Raw genomic sequence first — 17016 nt, 5'->3', positions numbered from 1 at the left:
GACCTAAGAGTTATTGCCGAATCGTTTGTGGGCACGTAATAATTCGCTGAGATGCTTATCGCCCATAGCGTTCGATAATGTTTAAACGGTTTGAAGCTACAGCTCGTGCGGCTTGCCGTTTCTTGACGCGCCAACAGCAATCCGCATTTCCTGCTGCACTGTCTACGCTTCCATAGACTACCTTTCGAACTACGTTCGCTGTTTTAGGTTAGTTTGGCTAAGCCTACTTGGCTGCTAACGTAACGAGAGATAAGACGAGAGGTTAGCGTATGTGTGCCTGTTTTCCAAACGACGTAAGCTTCTAAAAGAAACGGGAAGACAGCTGTGGAATAAAGGGGCAGTCCTCGCAGGACCTCCTTTGCGCCTTCAGCACTTCTTCTTCTCGTACAGGACGGCGTTGCACTGCGGGCACACGTGGCACAGGTCCTTGAAGTAGTCCATGTACAGGGGCACCCAGAAGCAGCACGGGCAGCTGTCGCCAGCAGGGAGGAAAGCACCGCGCACGCCGTAATGTGAAATTCAAACACTTGTTCCTTCTTTCGTTCAATCGTGATTCAACAATAGAGAAAAGGGAGTTAATGTCGTTGCGCAAGGCATTTATCTTGACATGCAGCGCTCTATTCGGGCCGCACAAAAAAAAAAAAGAAGACAATAAACTTGTACGCTTGCTCGCTCCAATTAGTTAATCAACCAACCAAACAACCAACCAATCAATCAATCGGACTATTTCATTCACTCGATCAGTTACCCACTCACTCGTTATTTTATTTTAGTCACTCACGCAAACTGCATACGTCAGCCAGTCTTCGTCTCCTTCATCATTTGCGCGTTGACGAATATCGGCGACTAGCGCAGCTTTCAGCCGTATAATCAGTTTAGCTGGGCAAGACCAAACCCGCCCATCCCATCCCACCCAGCCAACTAGCCACAGTCAGATAACCAGAAAGCCCTCACAATTCATTCATTCATTCATTCATTCATTCATTCATTCATTCATTCATTCATTCATTCATTCATTCATTCATTCATTCATTCATTCATTCATTGTCTGTCATGCACAAGATCCGCATTCGTTCATACCGCAGTTAATGTTGCGGATTGCGGCGTTGAAAGATGACGTATACGGGCTTTCTTAGCTGGTTCTGCTCGGCCGAAAGTTTGGTCTCGCGTGTGACCTGCCTTTAGCAGAATGTGGGAGAAGATCTTGGAGGCTTCGTCAACTGCAGGCGCAAGAACTCTAACTAGAACCTCAACCTACCGCGGGCTTTGCACCGCTCGCAATTCTACTGCGTTCATCGACTGATTACAGGGACATTTGAAGCCACCATGCGACGCTATCAGACCAGTCTTCGCAGCGACTACTACTTTCTAATTTACTTTCCTACTCTAAGATTCTTTTTTCTGGCTCCGCGATACGATAGGCGAGATAGGGGTGTCCGCTATTTGGTGTTCGCCTGTGGCAGATAGCATAATTATACTTCTTGAGATGGTCTACTCGAAGACGTTGGCGTTACTTGCGCGAGAAATAGAAATGCATAACCGGTTAATTAATTATACCTTCACTATTATGTTTTGAACGAATTACTTCACGGCACATATTGCAATTTACAAAATACAGTCGGTGAGCCTGCAGGGAATGTCCACTTGAAAAAAAAATGTTGTTGAGGACATCTTTTCGAGATATGCGCCATCAAACTTGCAGTAAAAACGCACTGTCGTTCCACGTACATCTTTTTTTAAACAAAACGCCGTTTTACGCATCGAAGCACGAAAGTGACTGAACAGCCACTGTATTCCTCCGCTACACATATATATATATATATATATATATATATATATATATGTGTGTGTAGCGGAGGAATACAGTGGCTGTTCAGTCTGTTATATATATATATATATATATATATATATATATATATATATATATATATATATATATATATATATATATATATATATATGTTCGAGAATTAATATCACGCAACTGGTGCCATCTTGATAATCGGTTTGGATCTGTCTTGCGATTTCCCTAGCCACAACCTTTATATTACAATACGTGCCGTAAGGTAATTACTAAACATCGAATTAGTATTTTTTTTTATTTAGTCGATTATGCATTTCAATTTCTCGTTGAAATAGTGTCCACCTATTTTAGCAACACAACTCAAGCATAACAATTGTGCTTCTGCCACGCGTCATTTTTTTTTTAATTTCTTACAGGCTTCGCAGAAACACCCGATCAGTTTTATCAGTTTAATCATCCGAGGAACTTCTGAAAATTTGCAGTCTAATAGCGCTACATGTACGTCGCGTGAACACTTGTTCGTTGCTTTCTCTGCATTGCTGAGTAGCTAGAATTTGTTTTTGCCTTTACCTTTTTTTTCGCATTTTACAGGTGCTCACCGTCAACAAACACTTCATACAACATGCTACACGTGCACAATCTCTCCAAAAGCGATGGACCCTGAAGGATGCCGTTTGGTTGCCAGGGAATTCTTCGGAAAGATTACTAAAGAGAAGAAGAAAGAATAAAAAAAAACACTCTCGCGTTTTCGATCCCGTTTCTGTAGCACTCTCGCTCACCACACAAGGCAGGTGACGCAGGCCATGGACTTCGCGAAGCATCCGTTCTTGAGCTCGACCCGGGTCGTGACCTGGCGGTTGCACTTCGGACACGTGAGCTCCACCGGTACGTCGCCGAAGTCCGGCGGCTTCTCTGGAGTCATGCTTGGCCGCGCCGCAGTGAGGAGCACCCCTTCGGACACTGTGGGGGCCACGAAAAAAAAAATTAAATTATGGGGTTTTACGTGCCAAAACCACTTTCTGATTATGAGGCACGCCGTAGTCGAGGACTCCGGAAATTTCGACCACCTATAGGGTTCTTTAACGTGCACCTAAATCTAAGCGCACGGGTGTTCTCGCATTTCGCCTCCATCGAAATGCGGCCGCCGTGGCCGGGATTCGATCCCCCGACCTCGTGCTCAGCAGCCCAACGCCATAGCCGCTGAGCAACCAGGGCGGGTAAAACGTAACATTCCGACGTCCACGAAACTTCAGTTAACATTTACAACGGATTGTTTTCTTGGAACGCAGATAAGTGCTCAGTATCACCCGCACGCTAGCGAAAAAAAAATCCTACTCTAGCACGGTCCCGAACCTTAGACCACCGCGTGGGAGGGGGGAGTTTGCAATCCGGAGGCTAATAATCCCACAGTGTAATAGGTGCGGCCAGCTGCGACGTTGCCTCCGAAATCTCCGTCATACCGCGTTCCTCAATAGCAAATATCTCCGAGCCTTCGCTTACTATGTAGTCGCGTCGCGCTAGCTAAGTGTCACCGAAACGGAACACGTCAGGCGGTCGAGACGAATACTTTCAAACTGCAGTTATTCTCCATCTGACAATCTACTACTTGCAAGGACGCGAACCGCCGCACGTAAAAAAGAAACGCGGAAACTTATACAAGGAAATGCAAAAGGAGTACAAACTAACGCAAGCATGCAGAGCGTGGCGCCTCGAGTATGCAGAGACGATTGGGTACGCCACTTCTAAATCTCCCTATATGGACAGAGATGCTAACGTGCAGGCATAATGAGTTCGCGACGGGGCCGCCGTATTAATATGAGCCTGTGTACTTTTTAAGTAACCTTTAAAATGACAGTGAAGCTGTGTCAGCGAGGGTTGCAATGTGGGCTTGTTGGTAATGCATCTTGCGCTGTGTGTGACCCTGTGTGTCTTCTTCTGTTCCGTCTTTTAATCGCGCTACCGTACACCCCTTGAAAATGTGTAAGCGAGTTCTCACCTCATTCGGAGGGCCTATGACAGGGGTCTGTTTAGCAACTGCCAGAAATATACCCAAGACTTTGCAAACGTTTCGTTATAACCGTTGCGATGTTTTTACTATACGCGAACTTTTCAGTTTGTCACAGAGTGCATGCCCGCGCCCCTCTCGAGTGGGCCGACATTGCCACCACAGCCGCAACGCTGCTTGCACGGCGATGAGGGAGAGCGCTCCCCATTGTCCCCGAACCCGCCCGACGGATTGATCACGTGGGTCGCCGGAGCGCGACGGAGGGACGAGGCGGCTCGGCGAGCCGGCAGAGCAGCTTGGAGGACGAAGGAGCGGGGTCGTGCACCGGGAGACAGCTGAAGATGTGGTCGGCAGGCTGAAACCTCCAGGCCGAAGTCTTCGCCGTTCGACCGAAAGGCGGTGCAAGTCCGTCAGGATCTTCGGCAGCGAGGTACCAGCAGCCCGACGCTCTTCAGATCGGGATCTCGGCAAGCACGCCTCAGATAAGCCTCGTATTCCGGGCCGCTCTCAGAACTTTCCGCCGGACTCTCTTTTCTAATCGCGTTTAATCTTTCATTTGTTTATTCATCGCGCGTTAATTTTTGTATCTTCTGTTAGTGTAGTGTTTGCCGTATTTATTGTCGCGTATATTTTTCATTTGTGTCGCGTATCTTGTTTAATATTTCGCGAAGCGGCGTCAGGGCGTGTGTTGTGTGACCCGCACGCCTTCCGCGAACTAGGCCCCACTGCTGGCGATTTGTATGTCCTTTTTTCGAGTATGTCTCGCGCATGATTTTATTGTATTAAATTGAGTGTGTGTGTGTCGAACGTCGCCTCCCGTCTCATGTCCCTGGTTCACGGTCGATAAGGCGTGGACCTTATCGCCGGTGAGCAGTCCAACCCTCACTAAACGCACGCGGGGTGGGTTTGTTGTCGCCCCATCCCCTCCGGTTCGGAGAGTGCGAACTACCCCACCACCAATCCTTGACACAGTTTATTCCCTATATATTAGCTTATATTACTTCTGTACTATCTATTATATCCGACGCTTGCGCTGATTGACTGGGTTGGGGTGCGAGCGGAAAGGAGGCAGGCGCCCCCTCAGCCTGCCTCCTCCTTGCTCCTACTGCTTCAGCCATTCAGCGACAGCCCAAATGGACAGTCCACTAGGTGAATATCTCCATAATACCCTCCCCCTTTCCCTCGACACAACGTCGTGTGACGAAAGGTAGAACTGGCGGTTGCTTGCGACAGCAGCAGTAGGGGAACGGCACTGATTGGCAACTGCGTTCCAGCAATATACATATACTCCGCGTCCTGGTCCTGGTTAACCTCCCTACCTTTAATTTATCATTTTCTCTCTCTCTCTCTCTACTCCGCGTCACCTCGAAGGAGTCAATGAACTGACCTCTTCGTCGCGAATCATAACTACAGGCACACGCTTTTTCGTGATTAGTTTCACTGTTCGCTGGAGAAAAAAAATGGCTGCGGCTTAGCTAAGGTTAAGCCCAGGATGCGAAGCATACTAGCCTTTATTTTAGTTGTTGAACCACTGTTTAGCCTGGTGAACTGCTGTTGCTTGGCTATATTTGGTTCGGCTAGACGAAGAAACAACTCTTGCGTTACTCTGCTTCGCCTTCAAGAGTGGAACGCAACAGCGTTCCCGTCGACCCGCCAAGGGGTGTAAGACAATGGGCTACGGCGCAGCGACTACGCGCCCCGCGTTGGACGTGGTGAGCGTCGAGCAACCCAGCGTTCGGCGCGGCAACGAAATGTGCGCCGGAGCAAGCGACGCACGCCTGAGCCGTAGAAACAGCTCGTTTCTAAGGCAACACCGCATTCACTAGAGGCGCTTTTGTACCGCTTTGAAGCATCGTACTCGTGGCTCAATGGTAGCGTCCATCTTGCAAGCCCAACCCAGCCCATCTTGCAAGAGTTAAGCCAAAGCCACCTAGAAAATCAGTCTCTGTAGCACGCCGCAACCTTCGCTTCTCATTCCGACGAGCAGCTCTGTCTCCAGGAGGCATCTCACCTCGTGAGTGTCTAACAGAGGCAAGCGCAGCTGCTTATATACCGCCGCGACGGCGCGAGTTTGAGCTCCGTTTCTCCTATGTCGTGACGTCACGGTGTCACGTGGTATTGAAGGCGACACCGCCGCGCCTGAGGAGCTGGGTTGAGCTCTCGTAATATGCTTCGCATAAAAAAGATTACCAGGGATAGTGAACGTAGTTGACGATTAATCGGCCATATTAATGAGGAACGATTTGGATGACGTGTACCCGGCACTTGAGCTAAAAAACGGGAGCTATGACGCTACAGAAAGTTACCTAGCAGTTGACGGGATTTAAAACTATGTCTGCGATATAACTGATACCGAACCACAAAACTGCATAACGATGCAGACTATGGCGGCGCATTACCAAGCCCGTGGTGTCGAGGCTGAGACGTTGCGCTGCTGAGCACCAGGTGGCTGGTTCTAAGCCGGTCGCAGAGGGTACATTCCGATGGTGGCGGAATGCAAGAACGCTCGTGTATCGTGTATTAAGGGTACGTTAAAGACCACAGCGTGTACAAAACTAATCCTGAGCCCTCCATTAACGCGTTCCTCATAACCCACCATGGTGTTTCGGGACGTTACGTCCCACGATTCAGTCAGCAAGCTCGATAGATTTAGCTGCAGTGCAAGTAGATCGTAAGATTAAGAATAGTCGTTGCCACGCACGTTGCAGGGAACGATTTCATTGAAGCTTAGAGGCAGCGGGCAGTGATCCAAGTCATAAAGGAAGAAATATGCATCATGGGTCTAAAGCCTACAGTTTAGCAATGCTAGGCTCAGGTCCTTGGGAATTTCGGTATAATCGCCCGTGGTTAGCTCACGATGAGATAGATATACCGAGTGTTCTCGTGCGTTTCTTAGAATTCGCAGTAGGAGAGAAGAATCGACAAACGTAGAAGAGAAATTCTCGCCAATTTCGGCATATGCCTCACCAACTGCAGCACACAGGAAAAGATCGCGTAACAAGGAGATCCCGTGGTGTGCTCTCGCCGAGGACACAGTTACAAGCGTCATACTTCTTCTGCCCCCCGCTCCTTCGCTCCTTCCGCCTCTATTTTCCCTATATACCCCATTATTTCCCAAATGAAGCATTGTATATGCGTCCCAAAAACCACGCAGGCTCAGATTACATCCCCTCGATGTTACTCATGTTGAAACTGCCGCAGCTTTTGCTGTTGGCCCATGGAGCGTTTGGAAGTCTCAAGAGGAATCAGTGTATCCAAACCTTCGTGCTGGGGCACCCGTGGAACAGCGTCCGGCTGCTTGACGTTTGGCTGACCGGGTACCGGAGGTGGCAGCGTTACAGCGGGGGGTTGCTGAGTCACCACGGGCGGCGGCTGCCTCGCTGGCGACTTGGCCGGTGGTATGGCCGTTGGTTTGGTGGGTGGCTTGAGCGGTGGCTTCGGCGGCGACTTGGTACGTCGTGGTCCGGCGGGAAGCGCCGGGCGCACGGGAGGGGCTTGCACAACAGCGGCGCTGCGTTTGCAGTGGTGGTGATGACGACGAAGACGGCGACGACGATGACGACGATGATGCTGATGGCCTCATATTATGGCTCATACCCACACTGGGGGATTGGCCAAGAATTGTGTGCTGAAACTTTTACTCAATGTTCTGAAATGTTACATACGCGATTGAAACAAGAAAAACCAAAAACACTTACAAAAACAAACAAAAAAATCAAAGAACATTCAATAAGTTATTCCTTTAGTTGATTGTATATGTAACCGCAAATGACATCAAACACGTCCCTGTGGCTGAACCCTGTAACTGACGCACCGAAAGATGGTATTATTGCTGACGATAAGATTATAACCCCAATTTAGCAAGCAGAATTTCTGGAAGTTTGCAGAGGTTTCGTCAACTTCTTCCTTCATCCGCTTCCTGACCGGTTCGTCCATCGCGGGCTGTGGCGCACGCGCAGAACGGATTAAAAGCATTTTTCCTGACGGCTTCAGATGGAGTGAGCCTTCCTCCACCTTACGGGTTTCCGCAGAACTGATTTGCAATATTCAGTGCCTCTGCACGTGCTTAGAGTTGTCGATTAATTCGCCCTCACGCTGCAATCTGCTTGCCCCCTATGGTTAGTTCAGGAGGCAAGCAGATTGCAGCGTGACGTCGACTCCTGGTTAGCTCAGATGGTAAAGCGGCTGCTCGGAAAGCCATTCGCCCCGTGTTCGATGCCCGCGCAGACCAGGACGAATTTTTCTTCAACTGCGAAGCTTTCCTTCCGAGAAACCCGCACGGGTGTTCTTTCTATCTTTGTGCCGCAGCCGAGTGGATGACAATTTTCTTTTTCACGGACCTTGCGGGCTTCCGCGGAACTGACTTGCCATACGCGCTGGTACCTTTGTCGCCACTGATCTGGCCAGACGACCTCTTCTTTTTGCTCCCTTTCTAATAATGAAAGCCATTGTTACTAGCAGTGGAAGCATGACGAGCAGTAGGACTTATGCAATCAACAAATTACGTATTTATTCGAATTTAGGTCGAACGTCTTCTAAAGCAAAGCTTGCCTGTATTTCTGGCTTAGGCGTGGCAGCCAGGCTGTGGTGCGGCGGCTATATCGTCGAATACATTTGTGGATATATATACAGGATGTCCCAGTCATCATGCACCAAGATTTAAAGATACACAAATGTCATGTAGCTAGACAGAACTAAGATAATGTTGTTTGTCGTCGCTTCGAAATACTTAATTGTTTTATTGATTTTTTTGCATTCTTGTATTCTGACAAAATATGTACATCTTCAATTGAAGTCTGGCGTTTTACGTTCCAAAACCACGATGTGATTATGAGGCACGCCGTAGTGGAGGCCTACGGATTAATTTTCACTACCAGGGCATCCTTAACGTTCGCCCAATGCTCGGGACACTGGCGGTTTTGCATTTCACCGCAATCGAAATTCGGCCACCGCGGCCAGGATTTCATCCCTCGACCTCGTGCTTAGCAGCGCAGAACCAAAGCCGCTAAATCACCACGTTAGGTCTATTATATGCATCTCCCTGTTCTGAATAACAAAAAAAAAATAACTTTCTAACCTGAACATAAAATATAGGCTCCCAGGTACGTCTAAAGCATACCGATAGGTCAACAGAATGGTGAACTTCACTTCACAGATTCTTTGAGTTACTTTGCTTTCTTTGATTTAGCCATTCGGTGTGTGCCACTGTGTGTGTGCCCTTCCCTTGGCCAATCGTGGACAATCGGTTCGGAATCTCCGAAAGTTGCTTGATCCGTGCCGTACTTTTCTGTACATACACCTCTCATCACCAAATCATACGCGTCGCTGTTAGTTGTAAAGCATTTATTCATCGCTTTACTTAAGCTTCGCTTCGCATCGGTTCCAACGTGGACCTTCGATTTGCATATTTCTTTCTTTTTTTAAATGCTCCTCAAAAATGAGCTATCGACTTATACTCGTGACCAAAGAACCTCGACCACGATTCGTGAACAAGGCTAGCAAAAAAACCGATATAATACACAGTTGCTCCGTCGCGCCAATCCATAGAAGCATTCTGGATTATCTTCAGACTGGCTTTATGAAATGCCTCCCTATCCAACGTAACTCGACGGCAAAGGAGACGACGTCGCTTAGGGTGCCAAGGGCACCTGCGAAACATCCGATGAAGACGACTTGTTTGGGCAGTTCCGACGAGGATGCAGCTTGGGGCATCGACTAGCTTGACTTAGTAGCCGAGCTAACAGTAAATGAAGGTGAGTCGTGTTCAAAGTCTTTCGTTTCTTTTTTTCTTAAGATGTATATGGGCTGACCTATATTCGAATTGTACGACATATAGGCGGAAGCCTTGTATGTCTCATCAGTCTATCGACGTTGACCGAAAACGCGTCGACGACATGAAAGGTACAAAAAGGCCACGAACCCACGACATTTAGTGCTAAGGTGGAGTTAAGGCATAGTTAAGATCGAGTTATTTAAAGCACTAGAACTCGCGACCTTGGGTGGGAGTCGAACCCTGGACCTTTGGAATTAGGAGGGATGACTGAGCGAAGTACACTAAGCAAATTAAGTGCGCCATGTGTCCGTATTTCGCACTTTGCTTTCGGCACTTTGCTTTCGCCTTCAAGTCATCTTAGGGATAACATAAGAGGCCCTGTGAATTTTTATTTCTCGGCGAGTTCAATATGTAGGGGTCGACCTATATTTGTATTCGACCTACTTTGTGCAGTAAATACGGAACTGTGGAAGCTGTTTGTGAAGGATAATTTGAGCAAACCACATGATGACGAACAGCGGCGTTTGTGTGCTTCGCGAAGTGATACTGGAAACCGTTGTAATTGATAATGAAATCACAACACATCATGACGATCATAGGTGCTCGTGTATTGACAAAAGAAGACTGTGGTATCCTGTGTTAACTTCTGGTTTCGGTTTTGGGTATTTGCATCAGGGCGCCACTCAGCGCCAAACGCTGCAAGCTGCCTTCCTGCCAGACGAATGCGATGACGCCTACTGAGAATTGGTCCGAATGATTTCTTGTGAACCTGTGTTGTACTCATCAGACTTTGCGGTGCCCTTCGAAGTGAATACCGATGCGTCCCACTATGACACGGGATCAGTCTTGTATCAGAGAGACTCATCACGACCACCATAGCCTCGTGTAGTATGATAGTACAGTAACACATTTAACAAAACTGAATTGAACTATACTACGACAAAAAGAGAAGCTCTCGCCGTTTTAAAAGCCATCCACTACTTCCTTCCATATTTGCAAGGTGCAAAGTTAAAGCTATGAAGGACTCGGATGCAGTGTCGCGATTAGCCATTATGCTTCCGGACAATCATGAAGATGCAAATGTAGCAAGGATATGGGAACGAACCGAGGTTTTTGCAACTTACTAAAAATGGACGAGTTGACGTTCCTACTTCCTTGGTACCAAAAATATTGAACATGTATCATGATAGCCCCGAATCAGGAGGCCATGATGGCTTTTGGAGAACCTACATGAAATTGACAAAAGGGTTCTCATGGCCTCGCATGAAGCAAGAAACAAAAGACTATGTATCATCATGTCATAACTGCAAAATTAACAAAGTAAAATTTAAACACCTGACGCAAAAAAATGGTTATACCACAATATTCTAACAAGCGATCTGAGGTTAGTCATCCAGACTTACACTGGCGATGGGAGATAAGGGTTACAAAGAGGACAGAGAGGAAAACGTTTAAAAAGAAACGCGCACCCACGGAGGCACACACACACAAGAGGCGTTCCAGTTAAAGGCCTTTACAAAGGCCGGTAGATCGCAAAACGCGCAATAGTGTTTGCACGGCCTTCTTCTGTGACGGTAGGTCTGTGACGGTCTCCTTCTGTGACTGCTGACAATGTAAAAGTAATTGTCTACGGCAATAGACCTCCACGCCATTTGGACAACATGCCAAATGGACAACACGCCATTTGAGGTTATTCATCCAGACTTTGAGGAACTACGAAAAAAGTCTGAAGTAGTTAAGAACACACAAGCCTTCTTATTGTGTATTGTGTCTGCACCAGGATAATTGCAGCAAGACCTGGTGAAGACGATGCTAAAATCGTAATTTCCTTTTTGAACACGAAAATGTTTGCCAATTTAAAAGTAATTGTCCCCAACAATCGACCTGCTTTCCGAAGTCGTCGGTTACAGGAATGGGCTCAAAAGCGTAACATAAAGTTGCGGTTCACAGCGCCATAGCATCCCGCAGAGATAACACGAGAGGTTAGCGTATATGCGCCTGTTTTCCAAACGACATAAGCTTCTAAAAGAAACGGGAAGACAGCTGTGGAATAAAGTGGCAGTCCTCGCAGGACCTCCCTTGCGCCTTCAGCCCATCTTCTTCCTCTCGTACAGGATGCCGTGGCACTGCGGGCACACGTGGTACAGGTCCTTGAAGTAGTCCGCGTACAGGGGCACCCAGAAGCAGCACCAGCAGCTGTCGCCAGCAGGGAGGAAAGCAGCGCGCACGCCATAATGTGAAATTCAAACACTTGTACCTTCTTTCGTTCAATCGTGATTCAACAATAGAGAAAAGGGAGTTAATGTCTTTGAGCAAGGCATTCTTCTTGTCATGCAGCGCTCTATTCGGGCCGCACAAAAAAAAGAAAAGAAAACAATAAAGTTGTTCGCTTGCTCACCCCAATTACAGTTAATCAACCAACCTACCAACCAACCAACCGACCGACCGACCGACCGACCGACCGACCGACCGACCGACCGACCGACTGACCAACCAATCAATCAATCAATCAATCAATCAATCAATCAATCAATCAATCAATCAATCAATCGAATTATTTCATTCACTCGATCAGTTACCCACTGACTCGTTCTTTTATTTTAGTCACTCACGCAAACTGCATAGGTCAGCCAGTCTTCGTCTCCTTTATCATTTGCGCGTTGATGAATACCGCCGTCTAGCGTAGCTTTCAGCCGTATAATCAGTTTAGCTCGGCAAGACCAGACCCGCCCATCCCATCCCACCCAGCTAGCTAGCCACAGTCAGATACCCAGAAAGCAGTGGCGTAGCAACAGGGGGGGCGAGGGGCCGTGGGCCCCGGGTGCAAGGGGCCAGGGGGGTGGGGGAGTGTCATATACGTCTGAAGACACCCGGAAATTGTCGATATCCTCGACTTCCTCGACTACAGCCGGGGGGTGACAGAAGACCTATGGGCCCCGGGTGCGAGACGACCTAGCTACGCCACTGCCAGAAAGCCCTCACAATTCATTCGTTCATTCATTCATTCATTCATTGTCTGTCATGCACAAGACCCGCATTCGTTCATACCGCAGTTAATGTTGCGGATTGCGGCGTTGAAAGATGGCGTATACGGGCTTTCTTAGCTGTTTCTGCTCGGCTGAAAGCTTGGTCTCGTGTGTAGCCTGCCTTTACGAGAATCTGAGAGAAGATCTTGGAAGCTTCGTCAACTTCAGGCGCAAGAACTCTAACTAGAACCTCAACCTACGGCAGGCTTTGCACCGCTTGCAATTCTACTGCGTTCACCGACTATGTACAGGGACATTTGAGACCACCATGCGACACTATATCAGTACATCCTTTGCTGCGACTACTACTTTCTAATTTACTTTCCTACTCTGATTCTTTTTTTTCTGACTCCACGATACCATAATCGAGATATGGGTGTGTGCTATTTGGTGTATCTGCGAAGACTAAGTAATATTTAAAAATCGCCTGTGGCATATAGCATAATTATAGTTCTTGAGATGTTCTACTCGAAGAGGTTGGCGTTACTTGCGCGAGAAATAGAAATGCATAACCGCTTAATTAATAATACATTCACTATTATGTCTTGAACGAATTACTTAACGTCACATATTGTAATTTAGAAAATGCAGCCGGTGAGTCTGCAAGGAATGTCCACTTGAAAAAAAAAATGTTGTTAATGACATCTTTTCGAGACATGCGCCGTCAAACTTGCAGTAAAAACGCACTGTCGTTCCACGTACATTTTTTTTAAAAAACAAAACACTGTTTTACGCATCTAAGCACGAAAGTGACTGAACAGCCACTGTATTCCTCCACTAAGTTCGAGAATTAATATCTCGAAACTGGTGCCATCCTGAGAATTGGTTTGAAACTGCCTCGCGATTTCCCTAGCCACAACCTTTAAATTACAATACGTGCCGTAAGGTAATTTCTAAAAATCTAATTAGTATTTTTCTTTTTATTTAGTCGATTATGCATTTCAATTTCTCGTCGAAATATTGTCCACTTATTTGAGCAACACAACTCAAGGATAACAATTGTGCTTCTGCCACGCGTGATTTTTTTTTAACTTCTTACAGGCTTCGCAGAAACACCCGATCAGTTTTATCAGTTTAATCATCCGAGGAACTTCTGAAAATTTGCAGTCTAATAGCGCTACATGTACGTCGCGTGAACGCTTGGTCGTTGCTTTCTCTGCGTTGCTAAGTAGCTAGACTTTGTTTTTGCGTTTCCTTTTATTTCTTTTCGCATTATCCAGGTGCTCACCGTCAACAAACACTTCATACAACATGCTACACGTGCACAATCTCTCCAAAAGCGATGGACCCTCAAGGATGCCGTTTGGTTGCCAGGGAATTCTTCGGAAAGCTTAGAAAAGAGAAGAAGAAAGAACAAAAAAAGAAACATTCTCGCGTTTTCGATCTCGTTTCTGTAGCACTCTCGCTCACCACACAAGGCAGGTGCAGCAGGCCATGCACTTCGCGAAGCGTCCGTTCTCGAGCTCAACCCTGGTCGTGACCCGGCGGAAGCACTGCGGACATGTGAGCACCACCGGAACGTCGCCGAAGTCCGTCAGCTTCTCTGGCGTCATGCTCGGCCGAGCCGTGAGATGCACCCCTTCGGGCACTGTGGGGACCACGAAAAAAAAATTATGGGGTTTCACGTGCAAAACCACTTTCTGATTATGAGGCACGGCGTAGTGGAGGACTCCGGAAATTTCGACCACCTGGGGTTCTTTAACGTGCACCTAAATCTAAGTACACGGATGTTTTCGCATTTCGCCCCCATCGAAATGCGGCCGCCGCGGCCGGGATTCGATCCCGCGACTTCGTGCTCAGCAGCCTAGCACTGAGCTAGCCACTGAGCAACCGCGGCGGGTATAACTGATACCGAGCCACAAAACTGCATAACGATGCAGACTATGGCGGCGCATTACCAAGCCCGTGGTGTCGAGGCTGAGACGTTGCGCTGCTGAGCACCAGGTGGCGGGTTCGAAGCCGGTCACAGAGGGTACATTCCGATGGTGGCGGAATGCAAGAACGCTCGTGTATCGTGGGTACGTTAAAGACCACAGGTTGTACAAAATTAATCCTGACCCTCCGTTAACGCGTTCCTCATAACCCACCATGGTGTTTCGGGACGTTACGTCCCACGATTCAGTCACCAAGCTCGATAGATTTAGCTTCAGTGCAAGTAGATCGTAAGATTGAGCATAGTCGTTGCCACGCACGTTGCAAGGAACGATTTCAATGAAGCTTAGAGGCAGCGGGCAGTGATCCAAGTCATAAAGGAAGAAATATGCATCATGGGTCTAAAGCCTACAGTTTAGCAATGCTAGGCTCAGGTCCTTGGGAATTTCGGTATAATCGCCCGTGGTTAGCTCATGCTGAGATAGATATACCGAGTGTTTCGCAGTACGAGAGAAGAATCGACAAACGTAGAAGACAAATTCTCGCCAATTTCGGCATAAGCCTCACCAACTGCCGCCCACAGGAATAGATCGAGTAACAAGGAGATGCCGCGGTGTGCTCTCGCCAAGGACACGGTGACAAGCGTCATACTTCTGGCCCCCGCTCCTTCGCTCCTTCCACCTCTATTCTCCCTATATACCCATTATTTCCCAAATGTATCATTGTATATGCATCCCAAAAACAACGCAGGCTCAGATTACATCCCTTCGATGTCACTTATGTTGAAAATGCCGCAGCTTTTGCTGTTGGCCCATGGAGCATTTGGAAGTCTCAAGAGGAATCAGTGTATCCGAACCTTGGCGCTGGGGCACCCGTGGAACAGCATCCGGCTGCTTGACGTTTGGCTGACCGGGTACCGGAGGTGGCAGCGTTACAGCGGCGGGTTGCTGAGTCACCACGAGCGGCGGCTGCCTCGCTGGCGACTTGGCCGGTGGTATGGTCGTTGGTTTGGCGGGTGGCTTGAGCGGTGGCTTCGGCGGCGACTTGGTACGTCGTGGTCCGGCGGGAAGCGCCGGGCGCAAGGGAGGGGCTTGCACAACAGCGGCGGCGGCCATGATGATGATGATGATGAGTCCTCAACAAATGGCACAAACCCACTATGGGGGATAGGCCACGAATCGGGTGGTAATATGATTGAATGAATAAAGGAATTTGGTTAATAAATAACGAACACAAAAAGTAAAATAAATATGTAATCCAAGATGAAAAATAAACTGTGAATACCTGAGTAAAACTAGTGATCAATACTATAGTAAACCTTGCGTTGATAGGAAAACTAAATTATTAAAAGAAACATATACTTGGACTTGGGTAAGCTAAATTTTTGAGCAACAATACTAGAAGGATTTAAACTGTGTATTTGTGCTTTTATATTTTTTGAATTTCGTAGACTGAAGTAGAAGTAAATCAATTGTGGAAACTAAGAACTATTAACAAGGCATTCTTTTTGTTCCGCATAGAAAATTATAAATGGCTAGCCATACTGCGTTTGCAGTGGTGGTGATGACGACGACGACGGTGAAGACGACGACGATGATGCTGATGTCCTCATATTATGGCTCATAGCCACACTGGGGGATTGGCCAAGAATTGTGTGCTGAAACTTTTACTTAATGTTCTGAAATGTTACATACTCGATTAAAACAAGAAAAACCCAAAACACTTACAAAGACAAAAATTTTCAGACAAATTACAAAGACAATTTTCTTTTTCACGAACCTTGCGGGCTTCCGCGGAACTGACTTGCTATACGCGCTGGTACCTTTGTCGCCACAGATCTGGCCAGACGACCTCTTCTTTTTGCTGCCTTTCCAATAATGAAAGCCGTTGTTATAAGCAGTGGAAGCATGACGAGCAGTAGGACTTATGCAATCAACGAATTACGTATTTCTTCGAATTTAGGTCGAACGTCTTCTAAAGCAAAGCTTGCCTGTATTTCCGGCTTAGGCGTGGCAGCCAGGCTGTGGTGCGGCGGCTATCTCGACGAATACATTTGTGGATATATATACAGGATGTCCCAATCATCATGCACCAAGATTTAAAGATACACAAATGTCATGTAGCTGGACAGAACTAAGATAATCTTGCTTGTCGGCGCTTGGAAATGCTTACGTTTTTATTGACTTTTTTGCATTCTTGTATTCTGACAAAACATGTACATCTTCAATTGTAGTCTGGCGTTTTACGTTCCAAAACCACGATGTGATTATGAGGCACGCCGTAGTGGAGGCCTACGGATTAATTTTCACTACCAGGGCATCCTTACCGTTCGCCCAATGCTCGGGACAGTGGCGGTTTTGCATTTCACCGCAATCGAAATTCGGCCGCCGCGGCCAGGATTTCATCCCTCGACCTCGTGCTTAGCAGCGCAGAACCAAAGCCGCTAAACCACCACGGTAGGTCAAATGTATGCATCTCCCTGTTCTGAATAACAAAAAATAACTTTCTAACCTGAACATAAAACATTGGCTCCCAG

The 17016-nt window shown here is 47.3% G+C and overlaps 2 protein-coding genes across 2 annotated transcripts; both read right to left on the bottom strand.

Annotated features, from left to right (window-relative positions):
- Positions 1–262: 262 nt before the first annotated feature.
- On the bottom strand, positions 263–7745 carry LOC135921247 (cell death-inducing p53-target protein 1-like). Its single transcript, XM_065455559.2, has 4 exons — positions 7734–7745; positions 7070–7379; positions 2584–2764; positions 263–472 (listed from the first exon to the last, which is right to left on the bottom strand). The coding sequence occupies exons 1-4, from the start codon at positions 7743–7745 to the stop codon at positions 367–369; spliced, it is 609 nt and encodes a 202-aa protein (XP_065311631.2). The 3' UTR covers positions 263–366.
- A 3638-nt stretch (positions 7746–11383) lies between these two features.
- Positions 11384–15596, bottom strand: LOC139060589 (lipopolysaccharide-induced tumor necrosis factor-alpha factor homolog). Its single transcript, XM_070539731.1, has 3 exons — positions 15337–15596; positions 14019–14196; positions 11384–11778 (listed from the first exon to the last, which is right to left on the bottom strand). The coding sequence occupies exons 1-3, from the start codon at positions 15593–15595 to the stop codon at positions 11670–11672; spliced, it is 546 nt and encodes a 181-aa protein (XP_070395832.1). The 5' UTR covers position 15596; the 3' UTR covers positions 11384–11669.
- Between the last annotated feature and the right edge of the window lie 1420 nt (positions 15597–17016).

This window comes from Dermacentor albipictus, chromosome 5 (genome assembly GCF_038994185.2).
Source record: "Dermacentor albipictus isolate Rhodes 1998 colony chromosome 5, USDA_Dalb.pri_finalv2, whole genome shotgun sequence".
NCBI classification, from domain to species: Eukaryota; Metazoa; Arthropoda; class Arachnida; order Ixodida; family Ixodidae; genus Dermacentor; species Dermacentor albipictus.
Note: the sequence above shows the minus strand (reverse complement) of the source record. Positions and strands in the feature narration are given on the sequence as shown.